Source organism: Electrophorus electricus, chromosome 17 (assembly GCF_041902795.1).
Source record: "Electrophorus electricus isolate QZ-2024a chromosome 17, ASM4190279v1, whole genome shotgun sequence".
Lineage (NCBI taxonomy): Eukaryota > Metazoa > Chordata > Actinopteri > Gymnotiformes > Gymnotidae > Electrophorus > Electrophorus electricus.
In genome coordinates, this window is record NC_137513.1 from 8,797,652 (window position 1) to 8,815,165 (window position 17,514).

At 43.0% G+C, this 17,514-nt stretch overlaps 1 protein-coding gene across 6 annotated transcripts in view; it reads right to left on the reverse strand.

Annotated features, from left to right (window-relative positions):
• The window catches only part of slc8a2b (solute carrier family 8 member 2b), an 86,152-nt gene that overhangs the window by 10,742 nt on the left and 57,896 nt on the right, over positions 1–17,514 (reverse strand). For all 6 annotated transcript variants that reach the window (XM_081699993.1, XM_035534141.2, XM_035534138.2 and 3 more), the window contains 8 exons: positions 16,201–16,635; positions 14,063–14,200; positions 12,178–12,405; positions 11,233–11,565; positions 10,407–10,862; positions 4,226–4,602; positions 1,419–1,522; positions 1,008–1,025 (listed from right to left, as the gene is read on the reverse strand). In XM_081699993.1, the coding sequence (XP_081556119.1) occupies positions 1,008–1,025; positions 1,419–1,522; positions 4,226–4,602; positions 10,407–10,862; positions 11,233–11,565; positions 12,178–12,405; positions 14,063–14,200; positions 16,201–16,563 (2,017 nt within the window). In that variant the 5' untranslated portion in view covers positions 16,564–16,635. The remainder of the gene's footprint in view (positions 1–1,007; positions 1,026–1,418; positions 1,523–4,225; positions 4,603–10,406; positions 10,863–11,232; positions 11,566–12,177; positions 12,406–14,062; positions 14,201–16,200; positions 16,636–17,514) is intronic.

The following is a 17,514-nucleotide window of genomic DNA, read 5'->3' on the forward strand; positions in this document are numbered from 1 at the left end:
AATTACAATTCATGCCAATAACAATATTGGATTTGAGAGAGAGAGAAGAAAAAGCGCAAGAAAGAAAGGAGAGAGCAAAAGCGAGAGAGAAGAGAGACAAAAACATACTGAGCAGATATTTCGATTTCTGCATGAGCATCTGTTCAAATATGTTATATTAACGTAACAATGCATTTAAAGCAAACTTAATTTTTCATTGTACGCCACATTTTCACATTGCTGGGAAGCTTCTGAGATTTCAGTTTGCACCAGGTAAGTACCAATTTCTTTAAACTGAAGGTAAAAAACATTAATAATAACCATGAGATTTGCAAAACAATTGTAAGTGCAATAAGAATGAAATAATAATAACAAAAGAGAGGGAGAGATGGGAAAAGAGAGGGGAGAATGGACGAGAGAGAGTGTGTGTGTGTGTGTGTGTGTGTGAGTGTGTGCGTGTGTGTCTGTGTGTGTGTGTGCGTGCGTGTGTGTCTGTGTGTGTGTCTGTGTGCATGTGTGTGCGTGTGTCTGTCTGTGTGTGTGTGTCTGTGTGCATGTGTGAGTGTGCATGTGTGCATGTGCGTGCGTGTGTGTGTGTGTCTGTGTGTGTGTGTGCGTGTGTGTGTGCATGTGTGAGTGTGCATGTGTGTGTGTGCATGTGTGTGTGTGCGTGCGTGCGTGCGTGCGTGCACCGATCTATGAAGAAACACTATATGGATTGGGTCAGTATAAACAGAAGCATTCGGATAAAGATAAGTGATAAAAAATGTAAATTCCATAGCTCCTGAAGCTGCTCTCTCTGAGGTCCTTTAAACTGCGGATGATGAAAGTTGAGGAGTGCCATGCAAAAGCCACTGGGATGTCAATAACCAATCAGGGAATGAAGGCCACTTCCAGATTAGGAAGGGCAAGCGCATTGATTAGTGGAGGCCAGCCAGGACTGAGGCGCTCTGAGCCAGGCCTAGGTGCACACAGCCAGGAAGGCATGACAGGACTGGGAGACAGAGCGAGAGGAGGGAAAACCTTACCTTGATTCAGCAGCAGAGCTGAGGAGGAAAGACCAGCACATAGAGCGGTTATTCATGTTCATATGGTGGCCATTGCATTGACTTGACGCATGTTATCGTTATACATGTAAAATATTCATAGTTAGGCCTACAAAAGTGAGAGGAAGACAGAGGAGGAAGAAATACAGAGAGAAAGAGCGACAGAGAGAGATAGAGAATAAATATTTCTACTAGATTACTATGCCAAATAAATATACCTAGAGAAATGAGACCCTCAGTATTCTTCTCCATTTTGTGCTTTTAGTCTGATAAGGATTTGAACTAGTAGGTCAGAGTTGGCTAAAGCTTACACTTACACTTACACACACACACACACACACACACACACACACACACACACACACACACACACACACACACACACACACCTACCTGAGATTCCTCTCTTCAGCCAGCGAGGTTCTTCAAGGACAATGAAGAAATGTTCTTGCTTCTCATATTCCTCATCATCAATGATCCTAACCTGAATAGTTTGACTGAACACATGTACACATGCACGTGCGCGCGCACACACACACACACACACACACACACACACACACACACACACACACACACACACACACACATGCACGCACGCACAGACACACATTTATTTAATATTTATTTTTCTTAGATACTTCACAGAGTGGGGGTTCAAGGGTGATGAACCTGTGATCACTGATTTCAGCCAGAGTCCCTCAAAAGCAAACTCTACTCCTTCCTTTCAAACCCACACACACATACCAGAACTCCGTAAAACTGCCTCAGAAAGGTAGAGCTTGTTTCAATATTTAATCACAGACACACTAAATAATTCACTAGGTGATATAAGCGCCCCCTTATGCATACTTATGCGCATGCTCACACACACACACACACACACACACACACACACACACACACACACACACACACACACACAAATCCTACATTAAGATCATGCCATTTTAATCAGCAGCACGTCTTTAATGTGGCCTTCTTTACTGGAACATTGCTATAGTATAAAGTGTAGTAACCACATGCTCCATAACATACATTCACCGCTATCACATACTGAGCCTGGACACCCCTGGAGAGAGACAGTAGGAGTGCTAAATGTAGACTAAATCAGTGATAGTTCGGCAGGATTTGATGAGATTAGAAATGTGCTCTCTGGAACAGGGGTTTCAAACATTTCACTTCAAAAACCAGACAGTTCAACATGTGATTATGCTAAAAGGGAATGCTTGAATAAGACCATGCTGTCAGAACAGGTACTTTCAAATGTGGTTCAGCAATTCAAATTTGAGTACATTATATTGTTACATTATACTTTGTTGGGCTTTATTACAGCAATATGTATTGACCAGGAGTTTAATCACAGCTTAATTTTGGCTATACTCCTATGGCAGTAGTCACCAGTATGACAATGTACATTAAGTATTGTAGTTCAATCAGAATTAGCATGACCACCCTTTGTGAGTGTACTTTTTCTTTGTTGTGTATGTCTAGACTGTCGCCTTCTTCCTGTATATCAGTTATCCCCCCAAGCCCCAATTCCCCATTAGTCTGTTTTTTTTTCCTGTCTTTTTCTGGCTCCTCTTCAAATCCAACACCAGAAGATTCCAGGTGAGAAACTGCAGTATACTGTAGTAAAAGTAGTAAAAGATTTGGAAATTGCAGTGTCAAAATCGCAGTAAGGTACTCAAGGTACTCAGAGAAAAAGGATGTTTCTGACAGAAGCATCTGTGCAAAGTGTACTTTGAAAATCTCTCTCTCGCGCTCTCTCTCTCACACACACACACACACACACACACACACACACACACACACACACACACACACACACACATACACACACACATACACACACACACTTTACTTACAGGTGGTCATATATTTCTCAGTTTTCAATCATACTCTGTCTCAAATAAGGCTTGAGTCTGGAGCTTTAGGGTTAGTGTCAGTCAGTAAAGCTAGCATTACAGTCATTTAATAAGACTGGGGGTAATGTAATTCATTAAAGCTAGCATTAGAGTCAGTCAGTAAAGCTAGCATTACAGTCATTTAGTAGGGCTGGGGGTAATGTCATTCATTAATGTCATTAGAGTCCGTCAGTAAGGCTAGCATTACAGTCATTTAATAAGACTGGGGGTAATGCCATTCATTAAAGCTAGCATTAGAGTCAGTCAGTAAGGCTAGCATTACAGTCATTTAGTAAGGCCGGGGGTAATGTCATTCATTAGAGCTAGCATTAGAGTCAGTCAGTAAAGCTAGCATTACATTCATTTAGTACGGCTAGGGTCAATGTCATTCATTACAGCTAAGATTAGGGTCACACAGTAAATGTGAGTATTGGCCCCTCCCTAGCATCTTTTCTCCATGATTTCTTTGTCTTGTGTCATTGTTTCATTTTCTTCCATTCTTATTCCAGTCCTTGTTTTGGTTTTCACTGTTTCATTAGTTTTGATTGCGCCTTGTTAGCCATCATTACATTGTTGTATATATGTGTTTTCTGTTTGAGTTTGCTGGTCATTGTTATACTAGCCTCTGTTATGTTACATTGCTTTACATTGTTATTATTCCAAGCCTCTGGTAGTCCTAGCCTTGGTTCTTGTGTTTATCCTAGCCTGTGTTGTGTTTGGATTTAGCATTGTTTTGTTCTAGCCAGTGTTCTGTGTTTTTCTGTGTTAGCATGTCCATTTTTCCTTTTGCTTTTAGTGTTTTTTTTATTTTTTTTTATCATCATGTATCCTACATCTCTTTGACCCTGGACTGTTATTATGACCATGATTTTGGATCTGCTCTTAATTAACCTCAATCTTCTCAGCTAAAGCTTCCACCTCATAATCACTCCACATTACAGTAAAGCTAATGTCGGAGTCATTCAGTAAACATAGATGCAAGGTAATTCAATAAATAGGGTTAGGACCATTCAGTTAAAGCTAGTATTCAGTAAAGCTATAACTGAGTGAAGCTAGGCCTGAGGTCATTTAGTACATTCAGTAAAGCTAGGGTTAGTGTCCTTCAGTAAAGGTCATTTTGCAGTAGCAGCAGTGGTAGCTACACTGGCTTTAGTCCTTATTACAGAGTAAGGCAAACAGTGGAGAGATGGAAAAAGTGAGAAGCTCACCACTCACAAACACACACACACACACACACACACCAAAAACACTCTTTTTCTACACAAAGGCACCCACACCCCCCCACACACATACGTAGTCTGGTCGTTAGTGAACTCCAGCTCCCCGCTTGCGTCTTCGTAGTCGACGCCACCTCCCCTGGCTGTTCCTGGCTCGGTGTGGTAGGGCAGGATGACAGTCCCGCGAGCGCCCGAGTTCCGCACCACCTTCACCTCCATTGTGCCTACGCTCTCGCTCACACGCATTACACGCTCGCTGAATGTGAAGATCCCCGCATGGTCGTCGTCCAGGATGGTAACGGTGGACACCTGTGGCTCCACCAGCCGGCCCTTGGGACCCTGGCCAGCCTCGTCACTCTCAAACATGCCTTCTGCATCGCCTACCCGCAGGTTCAGCAGACGCACAAAGAAATGCTCGTCCTCCTCGAAGATGTCGTCGTCTATTATCCCAACCTGACACCAAGAGAGGGAGTGAGATAAACATGAATTGGTTTTTAAGCCAAATAACATTCATACGGTATCATACAACCACTATAATAAAACCGACTATACGGCTATAAGAAATCCACCTGTGTCAGGTGAGTTAATGCTCATCTTACTGAATTTACTGTAGATGCATGCATGTGAGCATGGCTCATGGTGCTTTATAAAGCAACACAACTACTGACGTAAGTACTTCATATCTCATTCCTAAATGTTTCAGCCGTCACAGAGTGCCTGTGAGAGGCGATATGGAGAACCGGCCCCTGGCTCCCTGTGGAAACCAGGGCACAAGAGAGCAGAGGATGGCAATGCTGGTATCTACCTCTCCTACTGGGCTTACCTTTTCATATGCTTAGATAAGGTACCTGCAGCGCACCTGGCAGAGCATGCAGAGCAAGATGCCAGCGACCTTAATGTCAAGGCTTCAATTTGCAGGACAACACATCCTGTCATTATGATAAGTAGTTACATTTTTCTGGATAGAAGTGTGTCCAATGTGGCAAGAAATTTGTTTTTTTTCTCCAAAACTAACAATGTACATGATCAGTTGACAAAGCAGGTGTTATATTTGCCATGCCAAAAGGCCTGGGGCTGACCCGGGCCTCAGTTTATCCTGACTGAACTAAACAGCTCCAACGAAAGGCTTACAGTCCCAAAGCTCGTAATCGAGCGGTTCTGACACTGCGACAAGGCGACGGCGTCTGCTCGGGGTGGATAAAATCCAGGAAGCTGCTTTTCTTCCATTCAAAGGCCTGCTTTGCTTGATGAGTCTGAGGGTAGTGGGAATGTAGCTCCTCTGCTCTCGGGGTGAAAGCGAGGTGAGGTAAAAGGAGCCCTCAGCCCCTCAGCCCCCTCTCTGCATTTTTTACTCTCCATCCCCATCGTTCCCCTCTACTAACTCCTGTGTTTCTTGTTCTCTTTCTTTCCGTACTGCTTGTAACCATTACTGGTTATTCTCCTCCTTCTCCTTTTCTTGACCCCCCCCCAGTTCAATTCAGTTTAACTTTGCCAAAACAAATAACTTGGAACCGAACATGATGATTGTCAAGTAACGAAATTGCAATAAAGTAATAAAAATTTAAAATAATTAGATGAATAAGAAATTATAATAAACTGTATAAAACAAGATAGCAGTAATAAAACAGTGATAGAACAAAGATTATTATTAAATAGTGACAGGTGTGGTAGGTGTATCAGTGCAGAGTGACATTTTGCTATTGTTAGAATGAGCAGAGACGAATGCAGTATGACAGAGTTTAGTGAAAAACGGGTAACCCAAAGGTGAAGTAAAAAAAACCAAGCAAAAGTCAAGATCCAGCAAACACACAACAGCCAAACAAATCCAGTAGGGGAATAGGCAATATAATGAATCCAGAGAACAAACAAAAAGACGGTTACCAGAGAATATTTAGACAAAACAATTGCTCAGAAACATATGGCAGGCAAAACAAGACTTCACAAAGACACTCAGTACAAACGGAACTTAAATAGGGAGAAACATTTGGGAAAACAAGACACAGGTGAGTTCAATAATCTGGGGAGAGGGAATGAACAGGTTTGTGGGTAATGTAGTCAGATGAGGAACTAGTCTGTCCTAGTCTGTGACAGTAAATCCCCCGAGGAGTCCGACACGGTAAGCACACACCGAACGGTTGCAAGGACAACCTCTAGGATGAGGAGCTGGTCTGGTGTGTATGGTAAAAGTCCAGCAGTAAGGAGGGATCTAACACTTCCTTCCTTGGTACCCAACATCTCTCCTCAGGGCCAAATCCTTTCCAGTCAATGAGATACTGGATCTTGTTACCCCTTCTTCTCAAATCCAGGATCTCGCAAACTGTATAGGTGGATGGACCCTCAATGTCCAGAGGCAGAACAGTTTCTACTTTAAAGGAACATAGGGCTTAAGGAGAGATACATGAAACAATGGAGATATGCAACAGGTCATTTTTTGCGGTCATTTCAGTCTGTATCTTACCTCATTAATCCGCTTTTGTATCAGAAAGGGTCACGAATAGCATGGTTTTAATGTACTGCTCCCCTTTAGCTATAGGTCTCTGGTTGATAACCATACTCTGTCCCCTGGCTGGAATGATGGTGCTCGTACCCTCCTGCGATCTGCATAATGCTGAAAATGCTTAAGGACTTTTCTGAACTGCTGATGTTCTGATCACCAGACGTGTTCACTTCTCTTCATCCACGGCAAGTGATCCAGAAGGTTCTGGGTCCCATGGCACAAATGGAGGCTGATATCCTAAGATACACTGAAACAGGGTTAGTCCAATTGCAGAGTGAATGATAGAATTCTGAGCCATCTCTCCCCATACCAGGTACCTAGACCATTCACTTTGCTGATGCCTACAGTATAGTCTGAGGAATTTCCAGAGTTCCTGATTCACTCTTTGGACTTGGCCATTACTCTGTGGGTGGTAACCAGAGGTTAGGCTGTCTCCTGTATGATCTGAAGTAAGGGAAGAGTGCACCCAAGTGATTAGTAAATCTCTGAACTCTGGCAGTAGGTATAGTTTGTCCTCTTGGCAGGAGGACAGGACAGAGGAATTACAAAGTTCCCTTCTCAGCTCGAAATCAAAGTCCCATTGAACCGCACTGATAACACACTCTGGAGGCAGAACAGAAGTGGGGTCAAGCACAATCTCAGAACCACTTGCTTTTACATTACAGGATCCAGGACTGAAGGTAATTTGAAGTTAAATCTAGTATAAAAAAAAACAGGGACCATTGAGCTTAGCGCGAAGTAAGCGCTTAGCCTTCTTAATGTATTTGAATTTTTTGTGGATTGTCCATACCACAAAATGATTCTTTGCCACTTCTAGCCAATGTCTCCATTCCTCTAATGCCATTTTAACTGCCAAACATTCTCGATTCCCACATCGAAATTTCTCTCTGTGGCTAACAATTTGCTAGAAAAAAAAAATGCTATGGGATGAAGTTTCAGGGGTGGGCCAAGACCAAAGAATGGCTCCTAATCCCATTTCTGTAGTGTCTACATCAACAACAAAGGGTACTTCTGGATCCAGATGCTGTAATATCAGTGTTTTTGTGAAGGCTTTCTTTAGTGCCTAAAAAACCTCTTCTGATCTTGGGTTCCATGACAAAGACTTAGGTTTCCCTTTCAATAAGGATATGAAAGGGGCAGCTATTGAACTAAAATTGTATATGAATCTTCTGTAGAAGTTTGCAAAACCTAAGAAAAGTTGAAGCTCTTCAGTAGACTGTGGCTCAGGCCAAGTTATCCTGGCATCTACCGTTTTGTCTTCCATGGTTCCTCCCCCATGCCACTGATGATATAACCAAGGAAGGACGTTCTCTGCAGATGAAATGCACACTTTGCTCCCTTTACGTACAGGTTATTTTCTAGGAGCTTTTGTAAGGGAGCTCTCACATGAACAATGTGATCAGGAAGAGTTTTGGAGTATATCAAAATATCGCATACATCTATGCGACTACAAATCTCCATATCTCCCTCAGTACATCATTAATAAATGCTTGGAATACGGAAGGAGCATTAGCGAGGCTGTAAGGCATGACCAAGTATTCGTAGTGTTCGGAATTGGTGACAAAGGCAGTCTTCCATGCATCTCCCTCACATATCTGAACTAAATTATAAGCTCTCCTTAGACCCAATTTTTTAGGCCCCTCTCATTTATTCCAGGGCTGACGGGACCAACGGCAAAGGATAAGGAAATTTGATGGTGACATTGAGACCATGATATACAAGGATGTAGTCCTCTGTCCTTTTTTTTAAATAAAGAAGAAAGCAGCTGCTGCAGGGGAAGTGGATGGAAGTATGTATCCTTATGCTAAGACCTCTTTTATATGCTCTTCCGTGGCTTCATTCTCGGCAATGGACAGGAGGTATGGACATACTCAGGGAGGAACACTCCCTTCCAATAGCTTGAAGCACAGTTGTAGACCAGTGTGGTGGCAGAGCAGATGCTCTACATTTACTGAATACTTCAGACAGGTCCTGGTACTCCTCAGGTATCCGAAAACCCTCCTCAGGTTCCAGACTCTCCAGTGACATTGAGGAAATAACTAAACTGGGTTTCTCCAACAATTTACTTGACAATACTCCGACCATGAATCTATGTCCAGTTTCTCCCATGAAATCACAGGATTATGATGTTGAAGCCAGGGGTGGCCCAATACCACTGCATGGTTGGCTTTAGAAACCACAAAAAAAGATATGCTCTCTTTATGAAGTGCTACAGTGTAGAGTAACTGGGATAGTGCGATGTGTAATTATCCCAGTTCCTATAGAGCTGCCATCCCTATGGAGTATTTCAGCGTTGATTACAAGTAACTTTTGACTGAAGGAGAAAGATGGGCTACTCACTGCCTTAGCACCAGAAGGATCCTGGGGATACTTTTTGTGTGTTTAATCGATTTTTATGGGTGCGAGTGGAATAGTCCCATAGAATATAACCCAACTCCCCACAATAAACATACGAGCTGAGACAATATTGGCATCTTTTCTCATAGGAGCTAATATGCAAGCTATCAATTTGCATCTCATTGGCTTGAGATAGCAGAGGTGATGAGTACTTGGGTTGTTCATGCTTTTTGTTTCTCCTCCTCTCCTTCACCAGGTTATCCAGATGGACGGAGACTGAAATCAGTTCCTCCAATGATTTAGACTCGTCTCTACAGGCTAGTTCAGTGAGCAGTTCAGTACTGAGTCCTTGCCTGTATTCAGTGCTGCCTTGTTCCATCCACTACTGCCAGCCAAAGTACGAAATTCTAGGGCATATTCTGCTGCTGAATGAGAATCCTGTTTTAATCTATGCAAAACTGCGTTAGTCCGTTCCAAAGCTTTTCCACTTAGCAACAATATAATAAGGGACATATGTACTGTGTCAGAATAAGGAGGCTGATTAGCATTGCATTGTATTGATTAGCAATACAAGGATCATTGCAGCATGTGCATCCAGCTGGATCACCATTGTATTTCTCCAGAAGGGCTCAATGAAACGCTAGCTGTGAGTGGAAAATCCGTAACAATAGTGGGAGTTCTCACCTCACTAGAAGTCAGGGTAGCCTGACGGTGAGTTAGCTCAGTAACAGAGGGTACTATGGCCGCGAGTTGTTGGATCTGTCTAGATAACTCCACCATGTTACCTAAAGATTCCGGCTGCTGATACTGTTGATTTTACAGCTGACCTAGGGCAACCAGAGTTTCAGGCAATAATCTGGTACTTGTCGACTCCATGTTATGGAGAAGTCTTCTGTCAGGTAAAATGAGCAGAGACAGAGTCAAATGTAGTATGACAGAGTTTAATGAGGTAATCTAAAGGTGTAGTCAAAAAACAGGCAAAAGTCAAGATCCACCAAAGACACGACAGGCAAACAAATCCAATAGGAGAATAGGCAATACGGTGAATCCAGAGAATAAATATAAAGATGGTAACCAGAGAATACTTATACGAAAACAACAGCTCAGAAACATATGGCAGGCAAAGCGAGACTTCGCAAAGACACTCAACATAAATGGAACTTAAATACTAGGCACATTTGGGAAAGCAAGACACAGGTGAGTTCGATAATCTGGGGAGAGGAAATGAACGTGAGGTTTGTGGGTAATGTGTCTTGTTGTAGATGAGGACCTAGTCTGTCTGGGCTGTGTGACAGCTACATATTTCGCAGCGAGAGGTGCTGTGGGTTCTTCTCCAAGGATAGTAATTTTTAAGATTGGGGGAGAAGTTCAATATTTGGAAGTAAATTCTTAAATTTTACTGTGAAATTTTATTCTCTCTCACCTTGATCTCTTTCCTTGTCTCGCCTGGTTTGAACACGAGTGTTCCCTCGCAGTACTCGTAGTCAGAGCCGGCGTTGGCCGTGCCGTCTTCTGTATGGTAGTCCACATAGAAGGTGCTGTCTCCTGTGCCGCCCCGGCAAACCACTGCCAGGTTCAGCGTTCCACAGTTTTCCATGCACTGGCTGTGGGCGCTCTCGAAGCCAATTCCGCTGCAGGTGGTGTAGTCTTCATGCTCGGCCACGCCTTCCTCGCTGCCCACAGCCGCCCGCCGGGCATGGTCGGCTGCATGCTTCTTCAGCACGTTGCCCGCGCCGATCATCATGCGTGTGGCCTGGACACGGTAGAAGGCCCGGCTCTTCTGCTGGTGCAGTAGGGCGTAGTAATTGGCTAGCTCCATCAGCTGGTCCAGCTCCTTGTCCGGATACTTCTGCTTGAGGTCCTTCAGGATGCGGATAACCTGAAAGGGGGTGGGGGGATGGGGGGTGGGGCTACTTAGCTGGTCTTTGAGAGAGACATGCTCGCTGAGACCGTCTTAGACCCAGGCCTCTTGGGCAACGCGGGAGACAAGATTTTACATTCTGGTCCATCTGCCACACCCCAGCATTCCAAAAGCAGTCAGGATTTAACAGGAGCAGCTGAGGGAAACTGAACTGACATAAGGTGCTCCAGGCCTGGGTTTAAGAACTCTCAGATGTCATAATAGGGAAGTTTTTTATGTAACTGATACAGTTTGATAAGTGCACATGTAACAACCTGGATATGTTAGTGTGTGTGCAAGTATGTGTGTGTCTGTGTCTATATATGTGTGTGAGTATTTGTGTTTCCACCTCTTTGCGGCTCTCGTCCAGTTCATTTGCAATTTCCATGATAACAGTGGGGCTGTTGGAGTTCAGTAGTGTTGCCATTGTGTCTGCGGTGAGATTCTGGCATTGTTCTGGGGTCATGACCCCCACCAAACTCTTTGGTACAAACTTGCCATCCATCATCATATCCGTTCCTTTAGGGGTCATGTCTCCCTCTGTCTCCACGACAACCCCCGTTCGTTTGTCAGCGCGGTAACGCTTGGCCATATACTTGTAGAAGAGAAGCCGGCGATCAGCGATCCATGCCAGGATTACACAAACTGGAAAATAGCAGAGAGTGACCAGAGCCTCCCACAACTAATAAACACACAAACACATGCAAACACACACACACACACATACACACAAACACACACAAAACCCTTAGTTAGGTTGAGTGGAAAATATGACACTGTGAGCAAGTAGAGATTATTTTCACTATTATCCAATACAAATTTCACTTTTAAAGGTCACTAGCCCTTGGAGCAGATACACTAACAGCTCTTCCTCAAAGCTGGCAAGCAGCAGAAGGTACGAATGTATAAAAGGGCAAAAATGACAGAAAACACAAATGTATTTAAAGCAGTAACATCCTGAAAGTTAACTGTGACAGATCACAGACAGCAACAACTGTAAAACATGAAATAAATGCTCAGTCTAATTCTCACTTTCATTGAATTCCCTCAGATTGCATAAGTATATGAAGTTCCTCCCCCAAGCCCTTCCCATCAAACACACACACACACACACACACACACACACACACACACACACACACACACACACAAACCCCCACCACAAACACTTTACGCCATTCATCTGTTACACAAGGTGCATTAATTAGACACATGCATGTGAAACTGCACACACACACACACACACACACACACACACACACACACACACAATCCCTCTCTCTTTCCTGCCCACCTCAACGACCCCGGGGGAGATGACAGCGAGGATGAGGTAGAGCCAGATGTAGGCGAAGATGCTCCAGAAGGCCGTAATGAAGAAGACGCGCAGGTGCTTGATCTTCCTTGCCTCGCTCCCAGGAATCACCCACACACAGATGCCAATGATCACGAACATGTTGAAGGCGGCACTGCCCACTATCGTGCCAGGGCCCAGGTCACCTGACTGAAAACCATGCCCACACACCTGCACACGCATGCACACACACACACCCACACACACATATGCATGTGTGGACACACACAGAGAACAATACAGGTTAGCTAAAGTACTAGTTGAATATAAAATCAAATATACCGCAAGGATTCCCAGGATGCTGTGCACCTCCCTGCAGCCTGTCTAATGTGTAATGAATGTTTAATGTTGTTTTATAAGTTAATTTGTGTGCGTAGGTACTTTAATTTAGTTTGTCTCTTCTAATTTGTTTCACAGAGCGTCGCTTCCTTCACATGTATCTCTGTTATCCCCCCACCCTCATTGGTATTTAGTCTTCTGGGGGTTTTTTGGTTGTTTTTTTTTGCATTTTCATCTTCGAAGCCAACACCAGTATATATATGCAGAGAAGTATTCAAGGTTTCCAGAGAAACAGGACATTTCTGACTGAGGCAGTAAAAAGTCTATTGAAGTAAAATATTTATGTAAAACACAATTTTAATGCCAGGTAGAGCATTATCAGATAAATAGGTTGGTAGATGTTTTGTGATATGTGATATAAAAATTGCTGTGAAAATTCTCTCTCTCCCTCACTCTCTTTCACACACTCTCACAGACACACCCATACACACACCCGCGCACACAGGTAAAATAGAACATTTACATGTGTGTATGTGTAAAGAAGTGGATATGACACACTGCATCTATCTGCTTCCCCAGCTGAGCCCCACAGCATAGTCACACAATCATCACCAGGCCTGCAGGGATATGAAGGGCAAGACCTGATCCCAGAACAGCATTTACACCATGAAAATGTAAGCCTGCATTTCAGGTTTACCCTAAAGCTGCCAAATACTTCAGGCTGCACCATATCAACCCCACACTCTGTACCATATCAACCCCACAGACAGTACCATATCCTCTCAAAAGGTTAATCATAATACAGAACTTGTTATAAAAACAGATTCCAGTCTGGAATATCTGGAAATTACCATGTCAGTACTATTTGCCAGCACTGGAGCAGATGGCTCATGACTGTGATGGTCATAATGTTGAAGTATGATTGGCTGAGGCAACTGTCACATCACATCCATAAAGAATAAGAAAGGTTCATCTCAGAGGAGGCAGACACAAGGCATTTTCATTTTAACACAAAAGCTGTGCCTTTTACCTTCAGTCACTGCAGGACTTGCTAATCCATCCTTGCACAGAAAACAGCTGTGTGACATTTTTTAAATTAAAAAGGCAGAATTTCAGATGCTCTTATTTGGTACATAAAATTCTATATATAAATAATGTGTAATGGTGTGTATATGGCAAATGAATAATGTATAATGATGCTCCTAAACAGGACCTAAGCATGTTATAAACAGCAGCAGTATAATACAATCTCTGCTCATCTGCTAGTCCTTTTGTTATACTTTCTTGAGCTTTATCATCCATTGTAGTTAAACTTATTTATTAAAGGGTTGTTTAAAGATTAAAGTGTAATGTTTTTAAAAGATTTTTAAAGTTTCAAACGATCAGCTTATATCTTGAGCAAATTTGCGATAATATCTCGGAGTTCCATTACATGTCATTATGGTATGTGTCAGTTATAGAGCCAGACTTAACAAAAACGTCTCACAGAGTTAGTGTGGGTGTGCTAGATAAAGTATCACGCATGCAAGGATTTCACATGCTGACTCACCTCGATGACAGACAGCAGGATCTCAGGAGCTGAGGAGCCCAGAGCCATTAATGTTAGGTTGGATACTGTCTCGTTCCAGATACGAACGGTAGCAACTGATGTCTCGCCGTTTGGCAGGGTGATGGTCACCTCTTTCTCCTGTACAACAGAGGCAGCACATTGGAGTTTCAGTACAGAGATGAAAGTTAGAGTAGGTCTGCATTGGGTTTCTGTACACAGCTGAGAGGCAGAGTAGGTCAGCATGGAATTTCATTACACAGCTGAGAGGCAGAGTAGGTCAGCATAAGGGTTTTAGTACATGTCTGAGCAGTAGAGAAGCTCAGCATGAAGTTTCAGTGCAGAGATGAGAGCCTGAATCGTGCAGCAGGGAGATTCAGTACAGGGCTGTGCCGACTGAGTGTTTCAGTACAGTTCTGTAATGCAGAGTAGTTCCATTTTGCTGTCCTTTTATTTAAGAATCAATAAATTGCCAGTTTTGCAGATTTCTGACATGATTTAACTCGGCCAGCATTAACCACCTTTGGCAAACTACTCTTGAGCTTTTTTTTTTTCCAATATTCTGATGGACTTGACCACAGCATATGCAGATATTTCTTGTAATTCGATTTAGCATTATTCTTTTACACATACTGCTTTCTTCATCTACCTGCCTAGCTGAGTATATTTAACCATTTTTGATCCCTTACATTCAGGAGGGACCTTAGTTTTAAGTGGGCATGTTGAAGATATGCACATTTAATAACAGATGCTATAGATTTCTTTACAATCACTTGTGGCTCAAAAAAAGACTCTGCTGCCCATCAGTGACAGCGGTATTACTTTATGGAATTTGTAACCCACCTAATACGGCGGGCCGTACCATGTGACTCGTGGGCGGAGGAGCAGTCTGTGACAATTTACATCGGCGCTGTAACAGGCTACATTTACGGCACTGGAACAACTATCCACACAAATCTATTTATCAGCTCAGAATCCACTTTTCCAGTGATCTAAAGCATGCCGATCTTAAACAAGAGCGTAGCAATACAAAATTGGTAATCGTAACTGCTAGGCCAATCTATATTTAAACTTAATGCAGAACAGTTTCAGCAGCAAAGTCTTTGACTATAATAATGAGCTATCAGGGTGACTGTGACTAACTCACTACTTTAGATCTTTTAGTGATGTACATTTGCAAATCCATGCAGGTTTATCTGAATCATAAAAGCACTTGTGAGGTTTTATACATGTTCCAGTGTTTTGTACAGTGGTGTGTGTGAGGCAGAATTGTACCTGGGTGTCTCAGAACAATGGGACTGTATAAAGCTAGATTCTATAAAATGAGTATAAAACTATAGCTTTGTAAGATACTGGCAATGTTGTTGGAAATTCTAAGGAGTCCAAAAGGGTGAAGAAGTGAAGAACAGTCACTGCTAAACACCAACCTGCCCATCTTCAAATGAACACACCCATATACTGCCACTGTTCAGCTGTCTGTTCAGCTAAAGCCAGGCTAAATTAAAACAATTTATTATTGTGCAATTTGGCATGTGTGATAAGCAATTTATTTACTGCTTTTTAAAAATTGTTTGGCTAATTTTCTCTTCAGACAATTCTGGAGTAAGCTGGTATTGACCTCAAGCACTGGTGCTAAAATGTGTCCATTTTCCCATGGAAAAGTGGAGCTCAGTGCAAACACTGAAATCACATTAAACATTCAGACCAGTGCGAAATGAGTGTAATTACCACACAGACGAAGGCTTATTGCAGCTATAAGCAGGATTATTATTGTCACAATCAGTTACTTTTCAAAACGAGTCAGACAAAAGACTGTGTATCTTCATAATATGGCCATAGATCTGCCCCAGGAAGTGGGAGTGACATAATGAGCGCACTCTAATGTTGGCTAATGCTAATGTTGACTAAAAAAAAATATTTGAGTGAAATGAACAAAAAAGAATGTTATAAACAGTGTCAATAATCATAAAACAATGAAAAGAGAGCTAAAGAAATCAAACAATTGTAAACTTGTTATACTCTACTGTCCAAACACAAACTGAAAAAAATGGAATCTGATTGCACAGCCTAAATTGAGGTTGTGCTTTGAGACAAGTTATCCATTCTCATCACTGCTTAAAATAGCCATGCCATCATCTCACCTGTGATGTAATAACCTCTATGGACGCCATGAAGCGGTCAGCGATGATGGACACGCCCAGGAACAGGTACATGAGAAAGACGAAGTAGACCATGGCGCGGCCAACCTTGCTGCCGAGTCCAGGGTTGAGTGGCTCCCAGACGGGGAGGAGGATTCCGGGCTTACACTCCACCGCGTCGCCACAGCGAGCCGGGGGGCTTGCGTAAGTTGCTGAAACGTTGTCATACGGCTCTGTAGTCGTGGACGGAGTCACAGGCCCTTCCTCTCTCTGGGACTCCGGAGTGCAGGGCGGTGGGAGGTAGAGGAGGAGGAGTGCGAGGGAGTTGAGGAAAACCGTGCAGCGGAGAGGAAAAGAGAGCACCATGGCTCCGGTTCCTGAGGAGCGGCGAAGTGTTACGGAGGAGATGAGAGAGGAGACAGAGAGGAACCAGCCCACCTGGTCATACACACACACACACACACACACACACACACACACACAGACACACAGACACAGACACAGACACGCACACAGACGCACGCACACAGACGCACGCACACAGACGCACGCACACAGACGCACGCACACACAAAGAGAGAAAGAGTGAAAAAGTAACAGGACAGTAAGTCACAGTTATTGAATTAGTGATCACAGTAATTCATTTTTTTAAACAAATTCCAACTCATTAGCAACTGAAAGTCCCAGTTATTTTTTCACAACATTCAGTTTGATGAGAATAGACACTCAAAAACACAAAAATATGGTGTGAATAAGCTCTGAGGTATGACCATTACTTGCATCACAAGATCTTTATGGGGAACTAGTTGAGCTCATAAATAGAAAACTAGAGAAACCAGATCTGTGCCCAGATTACCAACATGGCACAGTGGCAAAACAAACAAAAAAAAACACCCATCAAACTACTGTGGAGGCACATTTGAGGTTGTGCCAGACTGTACGGTTATGATCTTTGTGGGCAGGAAGTGACACCTGTTCAGGCATCAACCCATAATGCGCTTTAATCATTGGATTTGCTTCGTTGACTTGCTGCAGTAGGGGACCCTCTACTTGTTTCAACACATTTCTCGGCCTCACTTTCACCTCTCCGTTTCATTCTCTCTCTCTTTTTTTGCTCACTTTACCCCTTTCTTTGTCCCTCTCTTTCATTTTCTCGCTCTCTTTTCTCCCTGACTGGATGCCAGCGCAGAAGCTTAAATCCAAATCCTTATGAAGGAATACAATACCTAATCTTTCTTACCTAATCCCTGGATGAGTGTGCCATGAAACATGAAGCAAAAGAGAGTTTTTAACAAAGTGGAGAGAACTCAAAACTGC